Source organism: Lingula anatina, chromosome 2 (assembly GCF_051362555.1).
Source record: "Lingula anatina isolate TDL-2025a chromosome 2, LinAna3.0, whole genome shotgun sequence".
In the NCBI taxonomy this organism is placed as follows: Eukaryota; Metazoa; Brachiopoda; class Lingulata; order Lingulida; family Lingulidae; genus Lingula; species Lingula anatina.
The window spans coordinates 34,343,176-34,367,893 of NC_141768.1; the positions used below are offsets into that span (position 1 = coordinate 34,343,176).

Below are 24,718 nucleotides of genomic sequence, written 5' to 3' on the forward strand. Positions count from 1 at the left end.
GGGACAATTAACAACTTAAACTTTACACAAGCACATACTGTTGCTATTACTGTAGAATTAACTATAGCCTTAGTTATGGAAACACCAATCCCAAAGGAATCCAGTTCACCACTATGACCTTGAGAAGTAGATGAATTTTCCAAACCTGGGCCCCATCTCACATCAGAACTTAAATACCAGTCTTTGACAAAGACTGACACAAATCTGAGGCAACCTATTTCTCAAAAGGTAAGCCTAATATCTGGCAGTGTTCAGAATATAACAAAAAAGTATAACTTTTAAAACCATACTCTTGATCATGTCCACGTTCAAACTTGTATTGTTACAGCCCCATATGTAATTCCCCATGGTGCTTTGAGAAAAACTGTGACACTGGTTTAAAGAAACTGTGGTAATAAGATCTGTGTGGTGTTATAGTTTTGGCCCCAACACTTATACAAGTAGGCAATTGCTATATGCCAGTGTGACTAAGATTAACAAGATGTTGTAGATTACAGTATACAGGCATTTACCAAACCCGAGATCTAACAGAACCTGTTTTGAAAATGCATTGTTTACGTGGCCTTTATTAAATGTGAGGTGGCTGCTACTGTTTTTGTGATCGTCAAGTGGAATGTGTGCACATAACAGTGCCCACACATAAAACTGTGTATCTCTGATGTCTTATCCCTCCCCCCTCCCTCACACACACACACACACACACCCACTTACTAAATATATTGTCTGGAATCTAAATAAAAATTGATTAAAAAATCATATAACTATATACACACAAATGCATTACAAAACTGGCCAATATTCAAATTTCACCCTTAAAAGAAGGTCAAGTAAAAAACAAGTCAAGGAAAATTCCATGACTGGCTTATCACTTTCAATTCAATTTTAAGAGTAATGGTATGCCATTCTTTGTGATAATAAAGATATTCCCCCCTAAAACTTAAAATATACACCTGTGTCATTGGAATTTTTAAATAGCAACTCCAAAAAAGATACAGATATCACAAAATGTGGACCATTAACTTTTAATGTGTGTTCATCTCTGAAAATGCACCAACTGACCCTTAAAACCATTACAGCCACTATAAATCACAATGACTGTTGTTTCAGAATTCCAAGTGGAGACCATATTTGACTTCTCTTAATATGCCAGTTTTACTATACACTAGTGAACATAGCCTGTATCCTTTCAAATTACCTAGATATACAGGTTCTAATATTGGCAAAATGCAAATATGCATCTTAACATCTTCAAAGCATGTAAGTTCAGTACCATTTCATGAAATAACAAAAATTAAGGATGAAGGTTGCAATTGGCTTGGGTTTTTCTAGGACTCAAACATAATTCCCTACACCTCCCTAAAAGTGAGATACTGAGAATTTTGCTAGGCATAATTGGATACAGATCTAAGTCATTGCACTAATGTTTGGGAAAAATCCCTTTAGGATCAACCACAGTCATTCACCTTTTTTAAATGAAATTTTTCAGAGTCACTGCAATCACAAAAATCAGACTTGGACATAGATGGTGGCTTAGACGAAGTGGGACTGTGCAAAATCCATAGTGCCACCAAACTTCAAGATGGTGGCACAACTAAAAACATACAACTGTAGATTTACACTCCCTTGTTTTCTGTTTGTTTATGTTTGTGTATTCATGATCGCTGTTCCTAGGTGAAACCTACTTCTGCATAATGTCCCTTTTGTCATAATATCATATCATATATATTTTCTCGCTTCTTGATACCTTTCCTACAAACTTCCAAATACCTGTCATACAAAACTGAGGCAACAGTCCCACTGTCTAACATGCCAGTGCTTGTGCTGCCCTCTATATTTATAACCAGTAACCATACAATTCTTGACACCATATTAGACTAGTAACCATATAGTTATTCAAAGTTTCGTAAGTCTTCCTCTAGCCAGCTAGGAGTCTCTAAACCAAGCCTGTGAAGCATTTTGGACAATGCTACATTATGTCTTTTATAATACTGCTGCAAAAATTTTTCAGATTCAGAGTCCATGGGAGGGTACTTTCTCCCTTTGCTCCTCCCCAGGCATTTGGTGTGATCCCCATTAACAACCTGACAGTAAAAACCCTTCTTTGAATCATATCTGCAAAGAAAATGAAACAAAATAATATATATATTTACATGACTTTGATTTTGCTTAGCATTCTTGTACTAAATAAAGGTTAAGATCTTTTCCCCCCTGACTTCATATGGACTGTGTGTATGTGTGTGCATGCATGCCTGCATGGAAGTGATATAAATGTTGGATTAAGTAGGTAGATAAACAAAATGTACACTTACTGGGTATATCACACACTAGAAAGATAGACACCAATTTCTAGCAGTATTGCTTAGTTTCATAAATTGTTTCACTATCTTTCATGTTTAAAATCATATGGTTGTTTCAAGATAATTATACATATATATTATATTATCCATTTACATGTTCACACACATCTTCCCTAATGGCCTCCTTACAAATTCCACCTCATTTTACACTATTACTTACTTCTGGATTATGTCTCACCTTAAATGCATTGAGTAATCAAAATACGGTTCTATATGCAAGAACCTCTGGACTTTATGCATGATTATCACAGGGTTGGTCTTCAGCAGTTCACCATCCAGAATAAGTAACTACAGAATGAAACAAAACAGATCAACTTCTGATAGGTTTCACAATAACAGCTCTTTAGAAATTTTGAAAAAAAGAAAAAAAGGAAATATTCATAGCATAAAAAGATAAACATGGACAAGCTGATGAGTTATAGAATGCTACTATGAAGTTTAAGCAATGATATCGAATCCACTTCTGAAATTCAATATATGTTGCCTTTCAAACAAAATCCACATCAAATGATTAACTGAATTCTAAGTAAATAAATAAATATATATATATAAATAAATAAAATTATTAATTATTTTTTTAAGAAAGACACTTATTAAACTTTGTATGATCTTCACTGGGAAATTAACTTGATTTAAATAAAGAAAAGCTGTGTTACCTGATTAACATTATAATACTGCAGCCACCTATCGATATGTTGTGCATACATCCCTGGGACCAGACATCTGTTGCGTTGGTCGCGTAAAGCCTTGGGGGCATCATCTTTGGCTGTCACAACCTCGTAGAATGAGTATCTTAATGCTGTGCTGTCATTGTGGGCTCGCATATGCTGAACAGAAAGGAAACTTTTAATTTTACACATAGGGCATAAATTACATCTCACTGCACTGCTTACACTTCTTCGGAAGCTGCAATTTGCATTCATCTTACCTTATTGTACTACGACAGCACAGTTCTTGCACAGTACATATTTTTCAGCCAGATGGCAAGAAGTAAGTCAATCTTGGAAGATTAATAATATCTTTGGATATTGATCTGATTATAAACTGTTAATAGTAACATATGCAAGATAAAAACTGCACCTTACCTGATACCAGGAATAGGCCCTTTTTACTGGGCTGATGAGTATACAGATCAGCTTGGACTTTGGTAATAAAGCATGTGCCCGCATGGGGACACGTTCTTTATCAAAATAACTGGCACTCTTTTCAAAAAGGTAATTCTGAGATATATTTGTGCCTGGGACTGGTGGAGGGAAGAACTGCATATACCTGAAAGACAGAAGTTTAAATCATTCAAACAACAGTGAAACAGTCTGCTATCTTAACACTGGTGCAATGCCAAATCCCAGTAAAACTGGACCAGTAAAATTTTGTAAATTTGCTCAGTTAGAGGCCATTGTTTCTGCTTTGGATTATTAGATTCTTGGACCTTGCTGACCTAAAAAGACAGTAGGCTAAAGAGTTTTCGGCACAGGGCTAATACCCAATAAAAGTATCACTCTATGTAGATCGATCCAACTCATTGTCACTGAATGCAATCAGATTAATATGCCTCCTCTTATATCCAAAGTACTTGTGTAATCACCAGCATATCTGTATTCTACTCACTGCCAGGAGGAGGCAAGGCAAAATCTTTTTATATAGGCCAGTCATGATTCTCTTACCAGTCTAGTCCCTTGTAATAATTGTTTCCACTGAAAAACTGAACCTCCTCGAATGTTTCTGGGCTCCAAGCATTGCTGGTAATGGCAGGATGCATAGACAGGAAAGAATAAAGGGCGGTAGTACCTGGAAAAATACCGGGAAATGTTAAAGTACACAGGTGTCTTGACAATAATTGCAAGTTTAAGGCAACTGTCCATCAGGGCTCTGTAACTCGAAAGCATCGCATATTGCGAATAGCAATATCACTTAGGCTAAAATGTATTACATGGCACGAGTATGGGCGAGTTATGGAATCGAGACGCTTGCGCTTGATCGCCTTGCGCGATGCTTTTGAGTTACGGGGCCCAGAATTTGGAAATTAAACCTTCTTGTTTTTTAAGTCTATGCTGATCCAATCCAGACCACAAATATCTGATCAAATCTCATGAACTATCCAGCAAATTATGTAACTGAATGAAGAAGCTTTAATCAAGTACACAGAATTGTGAGTTTCTTTAATTTAAATGACACTGTGATCACTGATGTATCCAATATAAAGGCACAGCAGCCAAGTCCCATTTCATGTAAAGGTCAAGTGTAAAGCCTGGAATGATCTGCTAATGAATAACTGTTTAAACTGATTAGTGACCTGTAGAATAGTCAGTTCATCAATAATTCAGGACGGAAATGGTGGTAAAACATTAGTTTCCAATGTAATCTAGACCAGTGCAGATAGTTTGTGTAGCTTTTTCCAAAACTTTTGTTTTACTAAACATGCATGTGCTAAGATTTATAAACATTTTCCACTCAATCTTAATGTAAAAGTAGGTATACAGGGGAGGTAACTACACATGGACAGCTATAATTTACAAAAATATTACCTGTTTTTTGTGGACCAATAACTAAAAACCTTGGCAAGCGATCGCAAGTCTTGTTCTTAAACCAGATTTCTCTGTGACGTGGATCCTCACAAGGATTCTGAAAGAATGTACAGTAAACTAGAAAGGGCATATCCTTTGAAACACTTATGAGAGAGACATGGATGAACAAAAAAAAAAAAAAAGGTCACCACTAAAACTGCCTCCAAAAACTTTAACAGGGTTAATAATAAATCATCAAATAAAGTGCCTAACTTTTCCTTATCTATACTATTAAAGTACACAAATCCTATATCAGCTGTCCAAAGGGAGAGAGCCCTAGAGATTCCCATTTAAGTCCTTCCATTTACAAAATTCCCTTTTCAAAATTTCAAGCGTTCATACCTGCCAGAAAGGATCCGCCTCCTCAGGATACATACTGAAGTATTTATCAGCAAGCACAGTAGGCGGGGCACTGAGAAGCTTGAGATTGGTCCAACACTGCACAAACTTAAACACGCTCTCAAAGGTGTAAAGGGCCAGGCGGTCACTGCCATAATTGGACATATGAGTCATAAATATATTGATCTGAAAAGATGTAGAGCAAATGCTGTTCAGTAAAATATTAGATAATGATGATAACTGGACAGTAAAGCTGTACGGTGAGAAAAATTCATTGAAAAAATTTCATTGCCATTGCTTGCATAAACTAATGTTACAGTATTAGTAGAAAACAGGCGCGTGCATAATTTATTTCTATATACTTGTTTTGTTTACTAGTATGATGATAGTATACAATAAATGCTGTGAGCAGTTGACTCGGCATTAAGATCCCACCTAGTTTAAGATTATGAAATACTTGATATATGTGTGCAATGATGATACTATCTATGGAAATTCCCATTGTGTAACATACATTTCTGGATTGTTATTGTTTCAATGTATTGCATGTATTTTAGTTAGGTCATAGCCTGTATTTATACTGCCCTGGGACCAATTATTAATAATACAATTAAAATAATGAACGGGTACAATCAGGTAAAAGGTTGACAAATTTGTCACCTTCATGAAAAAATAATTTTTTAGAAAAATCATTTTAAACTGAACAATGGCCAAAGAACATATAATTTCGCCTAAAATTGATTAGGTTCACACATCAAATAATTTACTTTTTCATGAAACATAAGAGTGAAGAAAAAGTTGCCAGGTTGATCCAGTAAGTGCCCACACTTACTGGATTAATGACGATTGTCTGGAAAAGGTCCCCTCCCCTGATGCTGTTTTCAAGCCTCTGTCTGCCACCAGGGTACTGGTTCAGAAACAACGTGTGCGTAAATAACCCACAGGTTTGGCGTGGTAGAACCTGAAAGATGATGTGAAAATATAATATTCTGATTACATGAAATAATGTAGTTCACCTTTCTAGAAATTTGTATGTCCCTGTAAACACAGCAACACTGGGCCAATTTTGCCATGTTTACTCAGGTGAACCTCATGAATTGAACCTAATAAATTGCAAATAATCAATACAATGCCCACCTTCCTATTGCATATTATACTTGCTGTTTGACTCTCTACTGAGGAATAAATGTGACAAAGGTAATTTCATGGTCTGTCTAACTGTCCATTAATATCATCAGCAACTTCATATATATGCTGTCAAAACACAAAGTCTTGCCTTGATTCCCCTGTGTATGAATCCCCTCCTGTGCCTGGCTGGCTTAAGATGAGGGTACTCCTCTGTGCTGGTCACCTTGATGTTCCAGATTTTCTTCCAGGCCTCATACAGCTGCTCGTGGATGGGGTACACGCCAGAGTGGTGTGGAGCTATGGCATAATTCCACTCAACTGGAATACCTCGCTCCTATAATGAATGAACTTGAATGCCAAAATCTAAAAGTATATGTTCTATCAATGCCTATGTGTGTTTTTTTTTTCAACAATTAATCTTAAATTTATCCAAAAGTAAATTTAAATATCTAATGAGTATCAAAAGATGTTAAAATTTGCTTCTTTTAATGTCTATGATAAGAATATCATACCGCAACACATACAAATTAATGCTGAGAAATAAGCTTCAATGGCATTTTTTAAAATTGTTAAATAAAAGGTGTATATATATATATATATATATATATATATATATATATATATATATATATATATATATATATATATTCCCCATGGCACCATCAGTAGAAAAAGTTGAAAAATTTATACACTTCTTGTCGATGACAGAAAAAAATTAGTGGTTACTTAAAACCTTTATTCAAATTTTCATCAAAAAACTTGCGTGTGCTTCCGAAAGCCTTTACAGATGTACTGGTAGGAACAGTCATCAATAAAATCTCCACTTTTCAGGTCACAAAAGTAACACTGAAGGCAATAAGACAACTGCAATAGCCAAATCATCAATATCTTTGTCCCATGGGACACTGCAAGTGGAGTTCAAACATGGGACTGTACTTAGGGTTACAAAAGACTCTTTCCCAGACTTATTCCTAATGGACCTCTCTCTGCTGGACTTATAAATATGAACTTAAATTTTGTGTCTACTGGTGATTACAGTGACTTGCCTGTAGTCATCGGGTTTTTCATTCATTATTGGCAGAAATCTGAGTTTCATTAGTGTTTCTGCAAAGATGAAATCTACAAAGGGTTGTAAACTACTGGGAAACACAACCTTTTCCAGAGAAATTTCAGTTAACAAACTTCATCAAAATTGACATCTGGTTCAAATTGACATCTTACAGGCTCAGTGTGCATGCCAATCAATATTTTTTTCTAGCTCCAAGTTGGTGTTGCACAGCACTGTGGTTTGCAAAAAGTAGTTGAGATAACAAGCTTTAAAATGGCTGGTCATCTACTTCCCAGCCCATATTAAGTGGACAACCCTGGTCCTCATAAATGAATGAGCATTTTCAGTAAGTAACTTGAATGACATTTATATCGAGTAAAAATCACCTGAAGGTTGATCAAATTCCATGCCAACAGTTCAAATAAAATGTCCACTTTGAAAGCTACATGTACATCAGCGCATGCTTCATGGCATTTCTGATCATACTTTTATTGTCATTAGTAACAAAATCTCATATCAAAATGCACTTTCTAGCTATAACTTGTTAATCCTAACTTCTACACAAAAAACATCTAAATTTCAAAAACATGCAACAAGATAATACCTTTTTGTTATGTCAAGCCAAGGCATGCTCTGGTGAGAACTTCAATTCCAGTGGTCAAGCTCAATCTGAACTGCCTATATGCAGGCTACTAGTAATAAGTGCATTCTGGTTTTGTATTGCATCTTCTTGTGTCATGTTGTGTTGTGTTATATGCAGTTATTTCAGTGAGAAGTGATAATGATCTTAATACTTTACCTTGTGAAAAAATCCATTCTGGGGACATTCTGATCAGATACATTCTACTCCCAACTACCCTTTTTTACTCTTAATTACAGGACCATTCAAGAGCATTTAGGACTAATAGAGTACAAACCAGATATTAAGGCTGACATGTATACAGACATTTAACATTCTATAAATTTGATAAACTGTCCTACAGGCAAAAAAAAAAAAAAAAAGAAAAAAAAATTAATTAAAAAAAAAAAAAAAAAAAAAAAAAAAAAAAAAAAAAAAAACGATCTAAACACCCTATCCAAAATCACTGGATAAAACTTGTGTAAATAAAGCTGGTCCCGCTACTGGTGTATTGGCAAATAATGTTATCAATTTAAGATTGCAAATCAATATATTTTGCCTTACTAAATAGTGTGTGTTGCATTGTAATGTCTAATGAAAATTCAATTGTGTTCATGTAATGGGGCACTGTATGAATGTGAACTGCCATATGAGATGCTTAAATCAATGTTTTCTTTTAAAGCTGCCAGACAGACTTTATAATGGAAACAAACACCAGCTGACTTCTTGAATATTTGGTCACTTCAAAAGTTCAGTTCAGAAATATGGGTGCTTGGTATTTACAAACTGCAATCCAAAACATGCATGTGTGCAAAGACTAGAATGTCTCTCTCAATTTCAGAAACTGGAGGAAAAATAGCCAAAGTATTCTTCTAAAAAAAAAACCTTTAAAATGTTTTATCAGAGCACTTAAATGCATAGTGCTATCTTGGACCAATCAATAACCACAGGCAAAAACCAAGCGCAATACCATGTAATGTGATAAACACCCCCTATCACACACACACACACACCATTTGTTTGAAGGGAAAATTAAAAGCAGGGGCAATATTAAATTTCTATGGGATTTCTATGAAAGTGGTTATGCATAAATGTGTCATGCACACCTGCACCTCATGGTGGTTAAGTGATAATGGAACTCTAGCTCTACTCTTTCTCCTCATTTTTTTTCAATAATTTCAATCACACCGAAAGATGCATTAACTACCAACAAATCCATAAAAAAATGACTTTTGAAAAAGTAGTCTCAACAGGATCATTTTCTAACTCGCCTTGCTTGAACCAAAAAGACTGTATCTTTCAGACAGTCTAACATAAAAAAGATATCCCTTTTCCTTTGTGTGTGTGTGTGTGTGCGCGTGAGTTCTACAAACTTTCACTTTCATTTTCCCCATAATGCTTGTTCTTTGTTAATTGCAAGCTGAATATTAACTGAAGCCACTTCCTGTGATACTACCTGTGCAAACTGCTTGTTGAAGATCATTTCATTCTCTAGTGTCGACTCATTCAACAGGTGTGGCTGTGAGTGACTCCACATATGACCAAACCACCAAAATTCATGTCTGTAAGCTGATGAGGAAATGAAAGAAATCAAATATTTGGGTGTACATAAAATGTAGTGAGAGGGACTGATGTCGTTTTAGTCCACTTTCTTGCCCCATGTTGCAGTTGTGTGCAATCAGTGACAATGTTCCTGCTGCCTCTACTGTGACTGGTGAGCTCCCTTCTGCAGCTGCTACCAAAATCCTAGGCATCATCCTTAGTTGGAAAGGGAATATGTTAGCCTTACTTACCTCCCCACATCTCCTTGTGGTAGGTCTAATTAGTCAGAGTTAAAGAAAACAAGTACAACAGTTAAAGCATTACCCTTTACCAGAGTTCCATCTGATCCAGTTGCTTCTAGAAACTTACCACCCACCAGGACCTGTGCTTGCATTCTGTGTTGACAGTGATAGCAAAGGTCTGAAGGAATCAGACTAAAATAGCTGTTGCTCATCAGGAGAACTGACTATTAAACACTTTCTCACTTAGTTTCATGCTTATTTCGAGACTGGATGTCTTTTTAAAAGTTGTAAGCTTAAAGCCAGTTTTTGTCATTTATTGAAAAAAAATTAATGAGATATCACTGTTAACACAAAATTTTAGCACGTGTCACAGCAAACACACATCACCAATCATTGGCACCCTTGTTGTCATCATGTGTTCACGATCATCAACATCACCATCATTGCCATTGTCCTACCAAATTACCTGAGCAAACTTGCAATTTTTGGCCATGTCTGCTTCAAGGTGGGACTGATTGCTATACTTATGCGGCTGTGTGTGCTGCCACATGTGATCAAACCACCAAAACTTAGACTTGTGCTCTGGAAGACAAATACCCACATAGATTGCCAGTGAATTTGTGGGACACACATATATATTCCTTCCATAAATCTAGTAGTCAATGCAAGGGTCGACTATGCATTTTGCACTTTGTACTTTTGCACTTTTTATTTTAGTTCAAAACAATGAAAAAACCCAGTTGGCTGGGCTGTTTAAATCTGAAAGAATTTTATGTGATATAAACTTTCTGGGACTGTGGCATGTTTAACATTGTATTACTACTTGTCGCTGATTTTATCTACAACTGGATGACTTGAGTGCCTTAAAACCAGTACTCATGGTATGCCTGTAATGCAAAATATTACAATACTATGCTTAAAAAAAGTCCTTTAAAGTAATTTCCAATTGTGATACGTTATCAAAATAAGACAAACATTCCATGATTTGCAGTAATTTAATTTTGATAATTGAAAGCATTTCTCAAAAATCTTGTACTGCAGGTTAAGCACTGGCAAAATGCAGTTCTGTATAGTGTATGTCCAGACATGCTGAAACTGTCGGTCCGATCGGTCACGACTGGCAAAATTTGTCTGGACTGGTAAAAAAATTGGACTTGGTCGGTCCAAAGGACCGATAAGAGTTTAAAGAGTTGCAATTTTGAATTTACAGTCATCATTCGACATACTTCGCTAATAAAATGATATAAAACCCAAAGCATTTTTCCCTTCCATTTCAAACCTATCACATTCACAAACAAAGTAAGCTACCCTAATCGTACTGGTAGTATCTGTCTCAAATGAATAGGGTGATTTTTGGTCCAACAAAAATCCATTCGGTCCGACAAATTTTTCATTACTGCCGATCCAAATGTCCGGCCATTCTGAAAAGTTTTCAGCATGTCTGTACGCCTTATTCACAATAATAATGAATGTGTTTAGGCATTTTTGTGATTCAGATACAGTATTACATAACAAAAACAGATGTCTCTGTCCTTTTAAGTAATAAACTTTTTCTTCACTAAATTCAATTTTGTCATAATTTTTTGGAGAAAAAGAGGACTATATGACATCCACTGTCAATTGTGATTTGTCTTAATGGACTACTGAATGATGGACAAAATGCTACATTAAACATATTTTCCAGTACCCCATGCAACTTCTTTGGCATGTTGCTATGATAAAAAAAAACACATTTCAAGGGTAGAAAAAAAAACTGCACACAACTGGTTGTAAAGAGTAAAATGCCACCACATTGTCTCCCACACATTTTCCCAGACATTTAGAAAGTCACCAAGTCACGAAAGGTGGTAATTATGAATCCAACATAGTTCAAATATAAAACTTACATCACACATTTTTTTTATACACCTCTCTCCTTAATGTCACATTTACAGAAACATTTTATCAATTATCTTGTAAAAAAAATACATGACTGGAGGTAATGTTGAAGTCTGTTTAATAACTAGATCTGCTAAGCACCAGACTACTGACTGAAGAAATCAATAGCAAATAAACTGCAAATGTAGTTTTTATGCTTGGCGGTTTGAATATGAAGACAGTGTATTAAAAAACTTACCAAGTAGCCTGTCATCTCCAAGATCTTCCTCTGGTGTTCCATGATGGAAGTATTTAGCAGAAAACCCCAGATTGAAATGGAAATTAGGGATCTGCTTCTGCCATCGCTCTTGGAACAGTACCATAGCCTAGATAAGTGAAGCACATTTTACTTGGATGAAAAAAACAAAACACACACACACACACACACACACACACACACACACACACACACACACACACAAAAAAAAAATCTTTAACATGACAGATTTCTACATAAATCAAAGATAATATGAAAAACTTGTTCGATGTTTCACGTAATTGCCAATTTTATATATAAATTTATACGATTTAACCTATATGTCAATTCTACCTTGACCTGAATGCGCACTTACCTCTGCATCATCAGCATGCATCCGGATCCCATTCCTGCCCACAAAGATGTCATCAACATCCAGAAGTATGTACCTTTCTAGAGGCAGGCTAAGCTTGCCATGGGAGAGGTAGGATAAACTATCCAAAAATAAAAGCCTGTGTAGCCAGAACTTAAACCCATTCCCAAAGAAAACTCTCTGTATTCCATCGCAGAGCCCCAGATCTTGTAGAACAACCACCTGCTTCACGTCCTCCCCAACGCTGTCATAGGAATAATGGTCTGTCATACGAATGCTAGCATAAGCCAGAGGTTGGTAAGTTGAATGATTGGCGATAAATACTGTCCAGTCCTCGTCTGGCAGATCCCCCTGCCACGTCTCTCCAGCTCGTGTTAAACGCAGAATGTTAGAGTGCGGGTTTATTTTGTAGTCTTTTAAAACTAGGTTTGTGTGTATGTACAACTGGAACCCTTCCACCTGAGAGCTGAGAATACCATCTTCTTTGGAAGGTGCAAAGATGATCATACCCACGTGGTATTCTTTACAATACTTGTCCAAGAGCTGGCGATTCCACTTGTCCATGTTGGTGTAGGCCTCCAAGTTCTCAAAGACAATCACTCCAAACTTGCCTTTGTCCATATGTGTCAGATAAGGCAAGGACTTCCCTGTGGGCTCCACACGGAATTTTATTCTGGCTGCCTCCAAGATGGCCACAATTTCCTGACCAAGCCGTGAATATTGTGTTTCCACAAGAACTAAGACGTGGTTGTTGATCCTCATTTTGGCGTCAGAGTCATGGTCCCTGGGGGGGATGCCTATGTCATCTCTGTAGATGCTCTGTGCACGGCCCTGGCACTCCAGGTACGGCACAGGGGGAGAGTTTCTTTCGCCAGCACTTTTGCTGTTGCTGAAGGGGGCGTTGTAAGACAACCAGAGGAGTACTGCACCCAGCAGCAGAGATCCTCCAAGGATCAGTCTGGTGAGTTTGAATTTTTTCACTGGGCATATTCTTGGCAGAGTGGTGAGACACAGGAGACTAGAAGTACTACTGAGTCGTGGTTTTCCAGGCATAATAACAACAACAACAACTCCTCAATATCAAAACTGACATCAGATTGATATGGTCACAAATCATCTAGTTTTTAATCTCTCCATCTTTCTCTTTTCACAAAGCAGAGGGAATGAGGAGTGGGAGAACAGTAGCAGCTTTATATTTCAGTTTATGTAATTGATCATTCCTCCATATCAGATTAATCCATCTGCATATATCATGTCCTAGATTCCATTTGCAAAAAAAAGAGTGCATTCACCCCATGCCAGACTGTGTGTAAGTCATTCTTAACTTCTTGCTAATCAAGCAATCTGGGGCAGAACTAAAATAAATCTCTTTGTACCAAGCTTTTGCTGGAGACTGCTGGTTTTCCCACAATTACTTCCTTCTGGAGTTCTTTTCAAGCTCCCTGTGTGAAATTTCTGCTTCTTTAAAGTCTTCTAAAACAGAAAAAGCAATGTTTGAGGCAATACTTTCATATTTCTTATTTGACACAAAATCAAAATGCGAATGTAAGAAATAGTTATCACCATCAAGAATGATATATGTAATTCCCCTAGGAGGCAAACCTTAGTCACCTGGGACATTACTATCACCCCACCCACTGAATATAGCTTAAAATATATCTAAGTGCCAAATTCAGGAGAGGATATAAGCTGTCTTCTGGGACTTCTGGAAGACAGTCAGAATTTTTCAAGTTTGACAGCCATCTAATTTTTCATGTCGGAGATGGTAAAAAATACAGGATGGATCAAGAAAAATAATTTGGAAGACTGTCAGAAAATATCTCTGGATCTGCCCCTGAAATTTGTCCAATGCCATATCTTACCCAGCTAATACTCTTCTCACAACTGTAAATATATATCTGTTATAACATATGCTAATAATTTTATTATGGATTGATAGGGAGAAATTTAAAAAGCAGAGGGGTTTAAATTTCTCTTTTGCTCAAATCCTATTTATAACAAGCAATGGAAGGTTACCATATACTCCACCAGGATGTATCCAGAAGATTTAATATAAGAAGAGAAAAAAAAATAAGAAAGAAAAATGGGTACCAGGTTTTAAAATACACCCAGTGCAATGAGCATTAATAACTCAATAACTCCAGGAAGATGCATAGTCTTTTGAGCTGGTATTCTATGTAACCTGAATGTGAGGTCAATTTTATTGAATTGTCCTCTTTTTGACAACTGCACTCATTAAAATGACAATATTTCCAAAAGACTAACAATATTTTATCTTATTTTCCGCAGATTATTATTATTAGTTTTATGCAACTGGGCCTTAACTTGCTTTTTATCGACTACTATCTTTATTTTCACGCGATTTTTTTCAAAATGTATTGCCTCGGGCTTAAAAGTTAAATAGTTTGCGTGTCAAAATGTGTTGATTTTACACATATAACTTCTACAACGAAGATATTATACGTTAATAAACGAATGAAAATATATTTTAATATCCTTTATACGCTTTTTTCGTGAGCTTAAGTTTTGAAGTATGCCGTTGAAGTTTAACACAATGTAACTGCATAGCCAATCACCAAGGCTGTCAGTGTCGATGCCAGCCTGGCTCGAGATTTAATCTTTTGGCGTTTTGTAATCAGACTACTCTCCTATTCGAACTGCTATAAAGTACATTCTTATTGAATGATGATAACTCAATATTCTAAGGGACGTACTCACCTTTATAAGCGGTTTGATAACTTCTGGTGTACTAAACCTCGGCCATTAATCTCCGAGGATTTTGTCATCAATGTAAACCGGAAGTAATACCTATATCCGGGCCTTTCTAGAATCAGGCAGCTGAGGTTTCATTTCAAAACACTTGCCGAACAAGATGATGGAAACATGTCATCTCAGTATAGAGTTTACTTAATAGATATTCTTTATAATGAAAACATCTACTCGTTATATCATGCACCACTTTCGTTTATGATTTGTATGGTAAGGAAACGTCTGATGAAAACCTAACATTACGTGTATCTTTTTTAGTTACCATGATTTCTAATAGATGGCGCACTGATAGTCAGGTACCAGGTTTCATTAAAAAAAAAGAAGAAAAAAAAAAACTCTGGGTTTTATACAAGCGATTGCAAAACCATTGTCTGCACCATATTGTCCTATAAACCACCAAGTACCAAATAAAAGCTTGTAAATTTGATGGGGATAGTAAAATAGTAGGTCAACAGTAGCCTATATAGATATGTAGGCCTACAGCTTTCGCCAGAATTCGCAAAACTACTTCAGGCACACACAATGAAAAAAAATTGATGATAGAAAAGATAAAGAAAAAATAATTATAATAAAAAAATACTCCATAGCCATATATAGAAACAAAAATTCTGTCCAGATAATTAATGTTCATGTTACGCTTGTTTCCATTTTAAAAAACGAAAAAAAAGGCCTTGTATAGAGTACGCTCGGCGGGAATTCATATTGAAATTATTAATCATGTATTAATAATTTCACACTGAAATTATTAATACATGATTGTTTATGATACAGATAAAACAACTTTGAACACCTATGGTGAATAAAGTACAGAGACACTCAAGACAAAGGTACACTCTCAAAGGTACATGCATCTATACCGCGCCTCATTTTGTTAGGCCTAAACATTGCAGATCTACAAGATATGTCATAATGTATTTTATCCAAAATGTCAAATGTCCCAAGCGGTTTCAGGATTGTTTGAAGGGGGAGGGGTCCGCGGATGCAAAGCCGACCCTCCCCCTCCACCCCCCCTCCCCTTTGGCGTGGGGTTCGGGGCCCGCAAAATTTTGGTATTTTAGAGGGCGAACGGTGTCGTTTGTTGTGGTTTAGAAATATAATTCAGCTGGTCAAAATTCTAATTTCAAGAGGGGACAATTGGTGTGATTTTTTTCAGAAATCGAAGGGGAGGGGCCCAGGACCCCCCTACCCGCCCCCCCCCCCAAGTCCGCCACTGGCTCCAATATCTATCTTTTTTCTTATATCAGAAAATTTTAGAATGTAGTATTCTTCATGGCTTATTCCTAAAAATCTTAACCTTGCTTGTATGGTCAGGTCATAAATGTATTAATGGTCACAATCTGAAATAAAAGGATAACAGCAGAGTTGTCAGCGACTTGTATTTTGGATATTAAATACGATTTTGGACACATTCAAAATGTATATATTTGTAAGCTTAAAAGAATCTTTTAAAAGCGCTTTTGAAAACAGGACCTATCCCAAAGTAGGCCTAATATTTCTTATACAGTATTTAATTGGCAGAGAATTAGCACCCTATTTGCAAAGGTACCTATCTCTCCAAACTGATAACTATAAGGACTAAAATTTCTCAAATGCTGTTGAAGTTTCGGATGATGTCGATATTTTCTTCGCAAATGCCATAAAGACGAATGGCCGCCTAAATCGATCATGGTTCGTTTAGAACTAAGTTATTTGATTAGACATGGTCAAAAAATCAAATTCAAGTGCAGGGACGGGTCGAACATCGTTTCGTGAGTAAGAAAAAATTGCTTTTTTTCTCGAGGGAAATAAGATTTGGAGCGATAATCCCCTATAGAATAGGGGCTACATGTGAACCTTTTACTGCATGTTGCATAATTTCCCTGGGCAAAAATAAACAGGAAAATGAAAAAATGCCTTGTAAAATTCCATTTCTTTGATTTTGCCTGCAGTGAAAATATCCTCGAGTCTGCGTTTTAAACAGCATAAAACATGCTTCTGTGGTCTCTCCACCCCCTTTTTTATGAAGGGGTTAGAATTAATGCACTATTTCTCTCTCTCTCTTTCTCTATCTCTCTTTTTTTAAATTTTTTTTTAGGAAAAGGATGGGTCGGATGTTTGGTGGAGCCCTTAAACCCAACAAAACCCATCCCTCAATCCTCTCGAGAACGGCATTGTGTGCATCACAGAGGCCATGTACCTAGCACTATTAATTCTCTTATCAGTAGGAGCATAAATAGGAAGAGTTACAAGATCCAACAAGTGTCTGTAAGCTTACACAAGATCACAGTAACTTGGTTTTTAGTGTTTCTGGTGTGATTTTACATTTATTTTAACTACTAACAACTAATAATTGTTTTGTCTTGGAGGAGTGGCACGAAGGCTGTACCGTGCTGCCCTCTTTTGAAATATGCGCTCCACAAAAATGTCTGACGTCATCAGTCTGTGCCGTCTCAGTGATTATACAGGTGCGAGTTAACTTCTGTGGAAAAAAGTAAGTGATCTCTAGTTTCATATTCGGTTGTTACACTAAACAACGCTAACTAACATTCCTTTCAACAAAAACATATTGTTTTGACAGTGTCTATCATGATTCATTGTAGTGGGGTAACTTGGCAGAATATGGGAAACTAGGTCACGATTATAACTTTGCTGATCAGATGCCTTCCGCCACTGTTTTGACGGCGCCTTGTACATCCTATGACTTGCCAATGTTATTGCCTCTTTTGCTCTAATGCGGTAGAATGTTTTTGTAAACAGAAATCGGTCGTCTGATTAAGGTGTGTCAGACTTGTTACCGTTCCTAGAAGTATCCGCCACGTTGTTTGGCGACGACGTGTTTTAAGGTTCTACATCAGCGACCTCAACATCATTCCTGGACATGTAAACTTGGACTTCTTTATGTGTGACATTCCTTGAATGTTTTTTGAACGGGGATAAACTGAAAATTAAAAAAATTCATAGACGGTTATATGCATTGAATCATAAAGCACATATCATGCTTTCGTCAAATTACTTTTTTTTTTCAAAAATGCCTCCATATTATAAATCACACAGATTCACTTCTGAAAATGTGATTGACTGAAGAATGAGTCTTGAGTTACATAGTTACTAAATTTTACATACCCGATTTTTATGTCTCGAAGACAGTTCATTTTAATCATTTGTTGTTAATTTCTATTATAAACTCCATGATAAATGCACATTAGTAAGTCATAAAAAATTTATCATGTCAGGGCTTGACACTTGAGATATCGGTAAATATTGCAAGGATGATTTGACACATGACATTTTACTTGCTCTTTGGGACAGTGACCCCATCAATTCAATGGTCCTTCATGTAGGTTGGATTTTCAGAGGCCCAGGGCCAATGGGCCATCCATATGTCAAGCCCTGTGTAGATTTTATATTATTATTTTATAAGGTCCAATTTGAAAATAAAACAATCAATTAATTTGTACAGGCATATTGAAAATATGCAATGCCCCTCCAAGCTAACACAAGAATGTTATGAAACAAAATTGTTATGATAGCCCACTGGTTTCAGTAGCAGGCCCAAGGTGCATGAGATCTTGAATTGAAGTCTGGGTATGTTGGATAAGTGACCTTTATCAAACTAGACGATAAGTTTTCATGTAGTGTCCACCTAGAATGATCTTCAATATCCCTACCAGTTTCAAATGAAATTTGATTTGAAACACATGTAATGTCAAACAAATAACATAGAAAACTGTGTGAGAAAAATGCATGGATATATGACCATTGACAGTTTCCGTCAATTTATCAATCTTTGAATAGTTTAATTAATCTATACTGGTGTGATGAAATTACTGTTAGGTGATAGATCCAAAAACAAAAGGTGAGTGTTCACTGGGTGCAAACATATTGGAAGTTGTAATGCGGTGTTGGCCGTGGACATACTCTATAAATAAATAACCCTTAGCACCAAGCTTTCTTCCAGCATGCACAAGGAAGTTTTCTCAACCCATGGGTAAAATATCAAACACAACAATAAAGGCAAAAATTGCTCGTGAATTGCACAGCATTGGAAAGCTTCCTCCTCAAGGAAAGTGTCACATAACTTGTCTGTAAGCAGCAAGCTTGTGTGTGTGGTAGCCTGAAGTTTTTCTGTACACTGAAAAGTGAGAGGTAGCAAAAAAAAATAAAATAAAAAATAAAAAAGGATCCTATCACAAGTGGGTTGAATCCAACAAGAGGTATACACCAACAAAAGCATGAGGATCCACCCCCTTCTCTGGAACTTGCTATCTTGACGTGACATTGAAAACAAAGATATAGCAATCTGTTGCTTGCATGCTTGACAGATAAACGTTGGCCCTGTGTTTGTTTTTTGCATTGGATATTCTTTAGATGTAAATATGTAGTGGTTGACAAATAACCAAGTTTTATGTTTTGTCACCTAGGTCATATTTAAATAAGAAGAAAGATGCAGTTCAGAAATATTTCAAAACCCAAATACTGAATTAAGAATAAAATTTTAACATATGTATTTCTAAGTTAAATATGTATGGTATTTTAATGGTTATTCAAAACTATTTTCCCAATGATTTTTAAAATGTTTCTGTGTGACTATTCTTCTTCTGTTATTAAGTGGATGATGAGCATTTTTATTCTTTTGCTTCAGATGTGAGGTATAGGGCGTCTGCGTTCTTGCATGTGTGTGCAGGCATGTGTATGTGTGTGTGGTCTGAAGATGACCTTAGCAGATAATTTTGTCTCAAGTTATCTTGGGTTTGTGATAATGTCATAGCTTAAAACTGGGTTGAATGTAATTAATTGCCAAATTACATGGCTGAAGATTGCTAGTAACTACTTATAAACAATCCTGGATAACCCTGTAGCAGTCTTATTTACTGGGAATGTATTTCTGTATCAGTGAGAAACCTCTCTAGGCAATTTCTCTCTCTCTCTCTTTCTCTCTCTCTCTCTCTCTCTCTCTCTCTCTCTCTCTCTCATAAATACATATAGTATGAAAGCAGGTATTAACTTAATGAACTCGAACACGTTCTGTGTATGTGACAAGCTGCCTATGTCACTATGTGCATTTTTGTGTGACATATCAATAAAACACTGTGTTAACCTTAACCTACGAAAATTCAAGTGAGATAGTTTTACCTTGCCTGTCATAACATGTGTAAAGAATTGACTGTTTCCACACAGATTCCATCCTATTTTCTGTGTGTTAATATGTCCATTAGCTAATTTTGTGTATTTTTTCTGTTTTTATTTTTAAGACTTTATCCCACTGTTTAATAGAGTGTTGAGGCTGACAAAGGTTATTACTTATTTAGTCTTGATACAGGTACTTAGGTTGTGTAAACACTGTTAAATAGTCATGCTAAATAGTGGTCATTTAGAATAGTGGCCCCTGTCGGACTTGGTCAGCACTTAACAGTAGTTGTCTGAGGCCCTTAACCCACTTTTGTGACAGTTTTCAGCCTAACACCCATCCTGGCAAGAGACATTAAAATATGCAATGAAAAAGTTGTGTCTACAATACTTCCCACGCAGTGTCAACATTGCCGTGGCACAGTGAAGAGCTACACACACTAAGTATGCTGTTATCAAATTCATTAACCACCAATTCAGGTTCACCAAGGAGTTATAACAGAAGGAGATTACACGCGTGGGGGCGGAGTCCGTATTACGGTCTCTCATTGGTCGGAATGAATAGAACCCAGAGAACAATGGATGCCTATCTCTGTTACGCTTAATTACTCTCGTTTAAATCTCGTTTGTTAGTATCTGTGCCTTCGTCTGTTGATTTTTGAGGACAGAAACAGAAACGGAGTCCCAAGTTTCTAAAAAATGAGAGAAATACAGAATTTATATGATATTACGTTGGACAAGGTTTTCAAAAAACAGGTAAGTGCTTTTAAATGCATAACTACACGAAATATGAAGATAAATTGCAACTTTTATGTCGTAGGGTCTCACTGTGTAAGTGTCCAGCTACACGTTGATCTCGCGAGGTGGTGTGTGGAGAATAAATATTGCACGAAAAATATTTCCCACTCATAACAAGTGCCTATAAATATAGTATCAGATGAAGAAAGTTTGGTCTTTATACAGTTGCAAATGTTAAGTAATTTGTGGCAATAGCAAAGAATAAAACTTGGGTGCACTTTCAATAGCCGAATAACAAGCAGATGCTTAAGCCGCCATCTTGTTAATATTTCGAAAAAAAAATTACTCCAAAAGACATTTTCCTCCTACTTTTTAAAACTTGTGTCACATGACAGTCATAAAATTTAACTAATTGTTATGTGTGCAACACACTTGCTTGAGCAGTATTGTTTTTTTTGCGATTTTACATGTGGTCTAGCTTGGATACGACAATTGACAATTTTCATGAGTTCCGATCAAAAAGTGTTACGCTTGTTACGGCCAAAAGCCTTACCGCTTTTTGTACTTTTCAAATGCAAGATTATAAAAAAATTTGGTGTGTTTAGATTCTTGAACATCTTGGTCGTGGCGTGGTATATATTGCATGGATACTGCTCCAATATTTCTTGAAAAAAATGACCTGATTTGTTCAGAATACCAATTTTTTACTCTAGTGTTATGGGTAAATGTACCATTTTGGCCTTTACCTTTTTCATGTTTAAATCTAAAAAGACTTATCATGACAGTTGGTCATCATTTTTCTTCTCACCATGGTGGGTGGCTTTGGAGTGGTAACTTTGTTGTTAAAGTAAAGTGCTCAGTTTTTTTGACTGGAAAATTTTGCCTCCACCCAGCATTTTCCATCATGGCGGTCTAACAGGAAGTTTGACTTCACAGTGTCTTTGGCATAGTTATTTTTAACTTATTTAGTCTTCTTTTTACATAATTATATATGTTTTAATTCATATTAAACCTTTGAAAAAAGAACACACATGAATCCTGGTGCTTCTTAATTTAAAGTCTTAAGGTTTTAAGTTCACCTAGGCTCCAACAATTACTTTACCTGTTATCTCACTACATTGTACACATCTCTCTTTGAGTCAAGGTGTGTAAGACACACCTTATTGTGTAAGACACCTCTATAATTAAGGGGTACTTGCTTCTCTGCTTAAATTATACTTCACTACTTTGGCATGTTAGGTGGCAAGCTTGGATGTTTCAGTTCATTTTAAGAAAGAAGCTTTGCCTTGGTGGTTACAAAAGAATAGAACTCTATTAAGGTTTATTCATTACTTGAAATTAAATATTTCATCTTGTAGTGTTGAAACAGAAATTCTCTCAAAATTGATAATGAATTTGACATGCATATCTTAACACTACTCAAGTTTTTTTTTTCTATTATAGATATGGGAGAAGGCTGCATTGAATATATGAATTATGGTCAGGCTGGAAAAAATTAAAATATGTCAATGAAAAAAGGAGGTCAGTGTGTCTGGGGTAAGTTACTTTTGTCATAATGCCTAAGATGCATTAAACATTCACTAACAACAGTACCCTTTTTAATTTTTTTTTCAAAATACAACAACCTTGGGCATTTTCCTTTTAGCAACCAGCCTCTCTGAAATCCCCTTTTTGTCCTGTCAGAAGAGTAGGAACCAGGGCGGATTTAAATAATTTCTTGTAATAAGTACAATTTCTTTCAATTTCTTGGGGTTATTAGCTTGTGATCATGAATCTTGATGTTCTATATAAATTTAGTTGTAAATTGTTCATTTATGTGGTGAACATTATTTCAGTCAAGTCATAACAAGACACATTAAACTTCACTGCGTAATTCCATAATGTCTACATGGATACTAGTAGTTCATAATGCTATTATTATGTTTTTTTTTCTAACCTACAGGTTTCTCTCTTTTCTGAGTGGTATGGCATTAGCAAGGCAGAAGAAAAGGCCCTGAAGAAATTCTCACTTGAGTTGTCCTTTTTGGAGAAGAAACTGGATAAGATTGGCCAACAGAGATTGCATTAAATTAATAGTGCTCCTTTATGACATTTTAAAATATTTTCAGTCACCTAACTGACTCTATACATTGCAAAAGTGGACAAAAATTTTATGTTACTGTAACGTGGAAAAAAATTCAAAACCTATATATAAATTGTTGAGTGCCATGGTATAACAGTCTACCTGATTGCCAGTGAAATTTCTGTTTCAGTGAAATTTCTTTAAAGCAGTCACTTACTGCTTATTTACCAGTTAATTTTTTCAGCTGTTACATTTTATAAATGTTCTTACTAAGTGTTGTCTTGATCTATAATAACCTTTTGAAAATCCCATGTTTTTTATCCTATTTGTAAGAATTAACCACTTTATCTTCTAGGATTTTTTTTTTTCATTCGGCCCATTAGATTCTCAGACTTTGCTGGCCTGTAAGTGGAATAGTATCTGGCACAGACTGGTATCAGCAAGTCAGATAAAAAAGAATATAATTATTTCTATTTGCACGGTTGAAAAAAATGCCATCATAGACTGCATAAAACTGGAAAACTGTAGCAACTTAATCATTCTTATGACTTCATTTATTACTGCTTATGTGTAAAATTTTTGTTTTTGTTCTTCTATTGATATAATAAAATAGTTTTACTCACAGATGCTACTTTCATGAGTATAGAGTGCTTGAGTATAGAGTTAACTTAAAAGATATTTTAAGTTAATATAGTAAATAATAGTTTGAAATTCAATATTCTCATCTTTATTTGTTTCACTTTAAAGAGCTCAGTGAATACTAAAATTTCTGATATATTTTGTACATAAATATATTTATGAATGAATTAAAATTATTCTTAATGTATAGCACTGTGCACTTGTTTACCGACAAATATGAACAGTGTTAGTACGTGTCAAATAATCCTGAAAAAATGGGAAATTTCCAAGATAAAGAAATTTATAATGGGTATTCAGTAAACTGACGTGTCGTGGCATTGCCTCAACCTTGGATTAAAATTTGAATTAAATGCATTATAATATTAAAATTATACCGAGTGAGAGAAAAAATACTTTAAGAAATTTAAAACCAGACACAAAGCGTAGGCACTGTCACAATGTATATGTTTATGGGACCCAAGGGCAGGAGGTTCCAAACGTTAATTTAACGTAAATATTATGTCCTTTGGCAGTGAGGACAGACGTTCACTTGAATGTCATTTTCACAAACCACAGTTGGGACGTTTTCTTTTGACTTCTCCTTGGTGATTTTTCACCGGGTTGTGCCATAAAAAAGCCATCTATCACCGACTAAAAAAAGCTCATGGCGACCATCCTCAGTCACCACCTTATAATCGCTTTCTATGATATCGTTCCCTTCCAGCACATCGTCCAAATAATTACCTGTGAAAAAATCGTCAGCATACAGCGGCGCTTTGACATAACTGATCTCGAATTCTAACGCGAAATAACGCATATGAAATTTATCTCCAAGCTGAGGAGAGCCACGCAGACGAAACCTTGAGACCGGAGGCCCCCCGTAGCTAGCTCCGCCCACCGTAACAGACATCGGACAATAGAAAGGCTTGCGTGTAATCTCCTTCTGTTATAACTCCTTGGGTTCACTCAATAAAACCAGCCCAGTAGTGGGAGGTGAAGACGAGAGTCCGATTTTTGGAGGAATGAGACTTGAAAGATAATAAGAGACTTAAAATTCCAAAATAAAAAACAAACTTTTTTGGTATATATAATTGTAATCC

The 24,718-nt window shown here is 36.0% G+C and overlaps 2 protein-coding genes and 1 long non-coding RNA gene across 8 annotated transcripts in view; 2 read left to right on the forward strand and 1 right to left on the reverse strand.

Moving 5' to 3' along the window:
* Nucleotides 1-679: 679 nt before the first annotated feature.
* LOC106178016 (bifunctional heparan sulfate N-deacetylase/N-sulfotransferase) lies at nt 680-15,253 on the reverse strand. 3 transcript variants are annotated; one of them, XM_013561000.3, is made up of 13 exons: nt 15,044-15,253; nt 12,329-13,795; nt 11,956-12,082; nt 10,306-10,421; nt 6,537-6,722; nt 6,093-6,221; nt 5,264-5,446; nt 4,883-4,979; nt 4,022-4,145; nt 3,443-3,626; nt 3,014-3,184; nt 2,536-2,645; nt 680-2,112 (listed from the first exon to the last, which is right to left on the reverse strand). In XM_013561000.3, the coding sequence occupies exons 2-13, from the start codon at nt 13,376-13,378 to the stop codon at nt 1,890-1,892; spliced, it is 2,700 nt and encodes an 899-aa protein (XP_013416454.2). In that variant the 5' UTR covers nt 13,379-13,795; nt 15,044-15,253; the 3' UTR covers nt 680-1,889. The 3 variants fall into 3 exon arrangements, with proteins under 3 accessions (XP_013416454.2, XP_013416453.2, XP_013416455.2); XM_013560999.3 differs by having other exon boundaries at nt 12,329-13,798; XM_013561001.3 differs by lacking the exon at nt 10,306-10,421 and adding an exon at nt 9,512-9,624 and having other exon boundaries at nt 12,329-13,798; nt 15,044-15,250.
* A 2,155-nt stretch (nt 15,254-17,408) lies between these two features.
* Nucleotides 17,409-24,718, forward strand: part of LOC106178012 (mitogen-activated protein kinase kinase kinase 3) — a 32,375-nt gene continuing 25,065 nt past the window's right edge. The window contains exon 1 of the mRNA XM_013560989.3: nt 17,409-17,564. The gene's annotated coding sequence lies outside the window, so the exon portion shown is untranslated. The remainder of the gene's footprint in view (nt 17,565-24,718) is intronic.
* On the forward strand, nt 20,752-23,624 carry LOC147763635 (uncharacterized). Of its 4 annotated transcripts, XR_015333096.1 has the most exons (4): nt 20,757-20,956; nt 22,382-22,474; nt 22,584-22,657; nt 22,881-23,624. It is a non-coding gene; the product is annotated as an uncharacterized LOC147763635 (long non-coding RNA). The 4 variants fall into 4 exon arrangements; XR_015333095.1 differs by having other exon boundaries at nt 20,752-20,956; nt 22,382-22,657; XR_015333097.1 differs by lacking the exon at nt 22,584-22,657 and having other exon boundaries at nt 20,762-20,956.

What these genes read in the sequence shown, in the direction of transcription:
- LOC106178016 (XM_013561000.3), bottom strand. Translation starts at nt 13,378, where the DNA reads ATGCCTGGAAAACCACGACTCAGTAGTACTTCTAGTCTCCTGTGTCTC. An exon ending in GGGCCTATTCCTGGTATCAG is followed by an intron (nt 3,185 to 3,442) that starts GTAAGGTGCAGT and finishes CTTTCTGTTCAG; the next exon opens with CATATGCGAGCCCACAATGA. An exon ending in GATTACTCAATGCATTTAAG is followed by an intron (nt 2,113 to 2,535) that starts GTGAGACATAAT and finishes TTTTCTTTGCAG; the next exon opens with ATATGATTCAAAGAAGGGTT.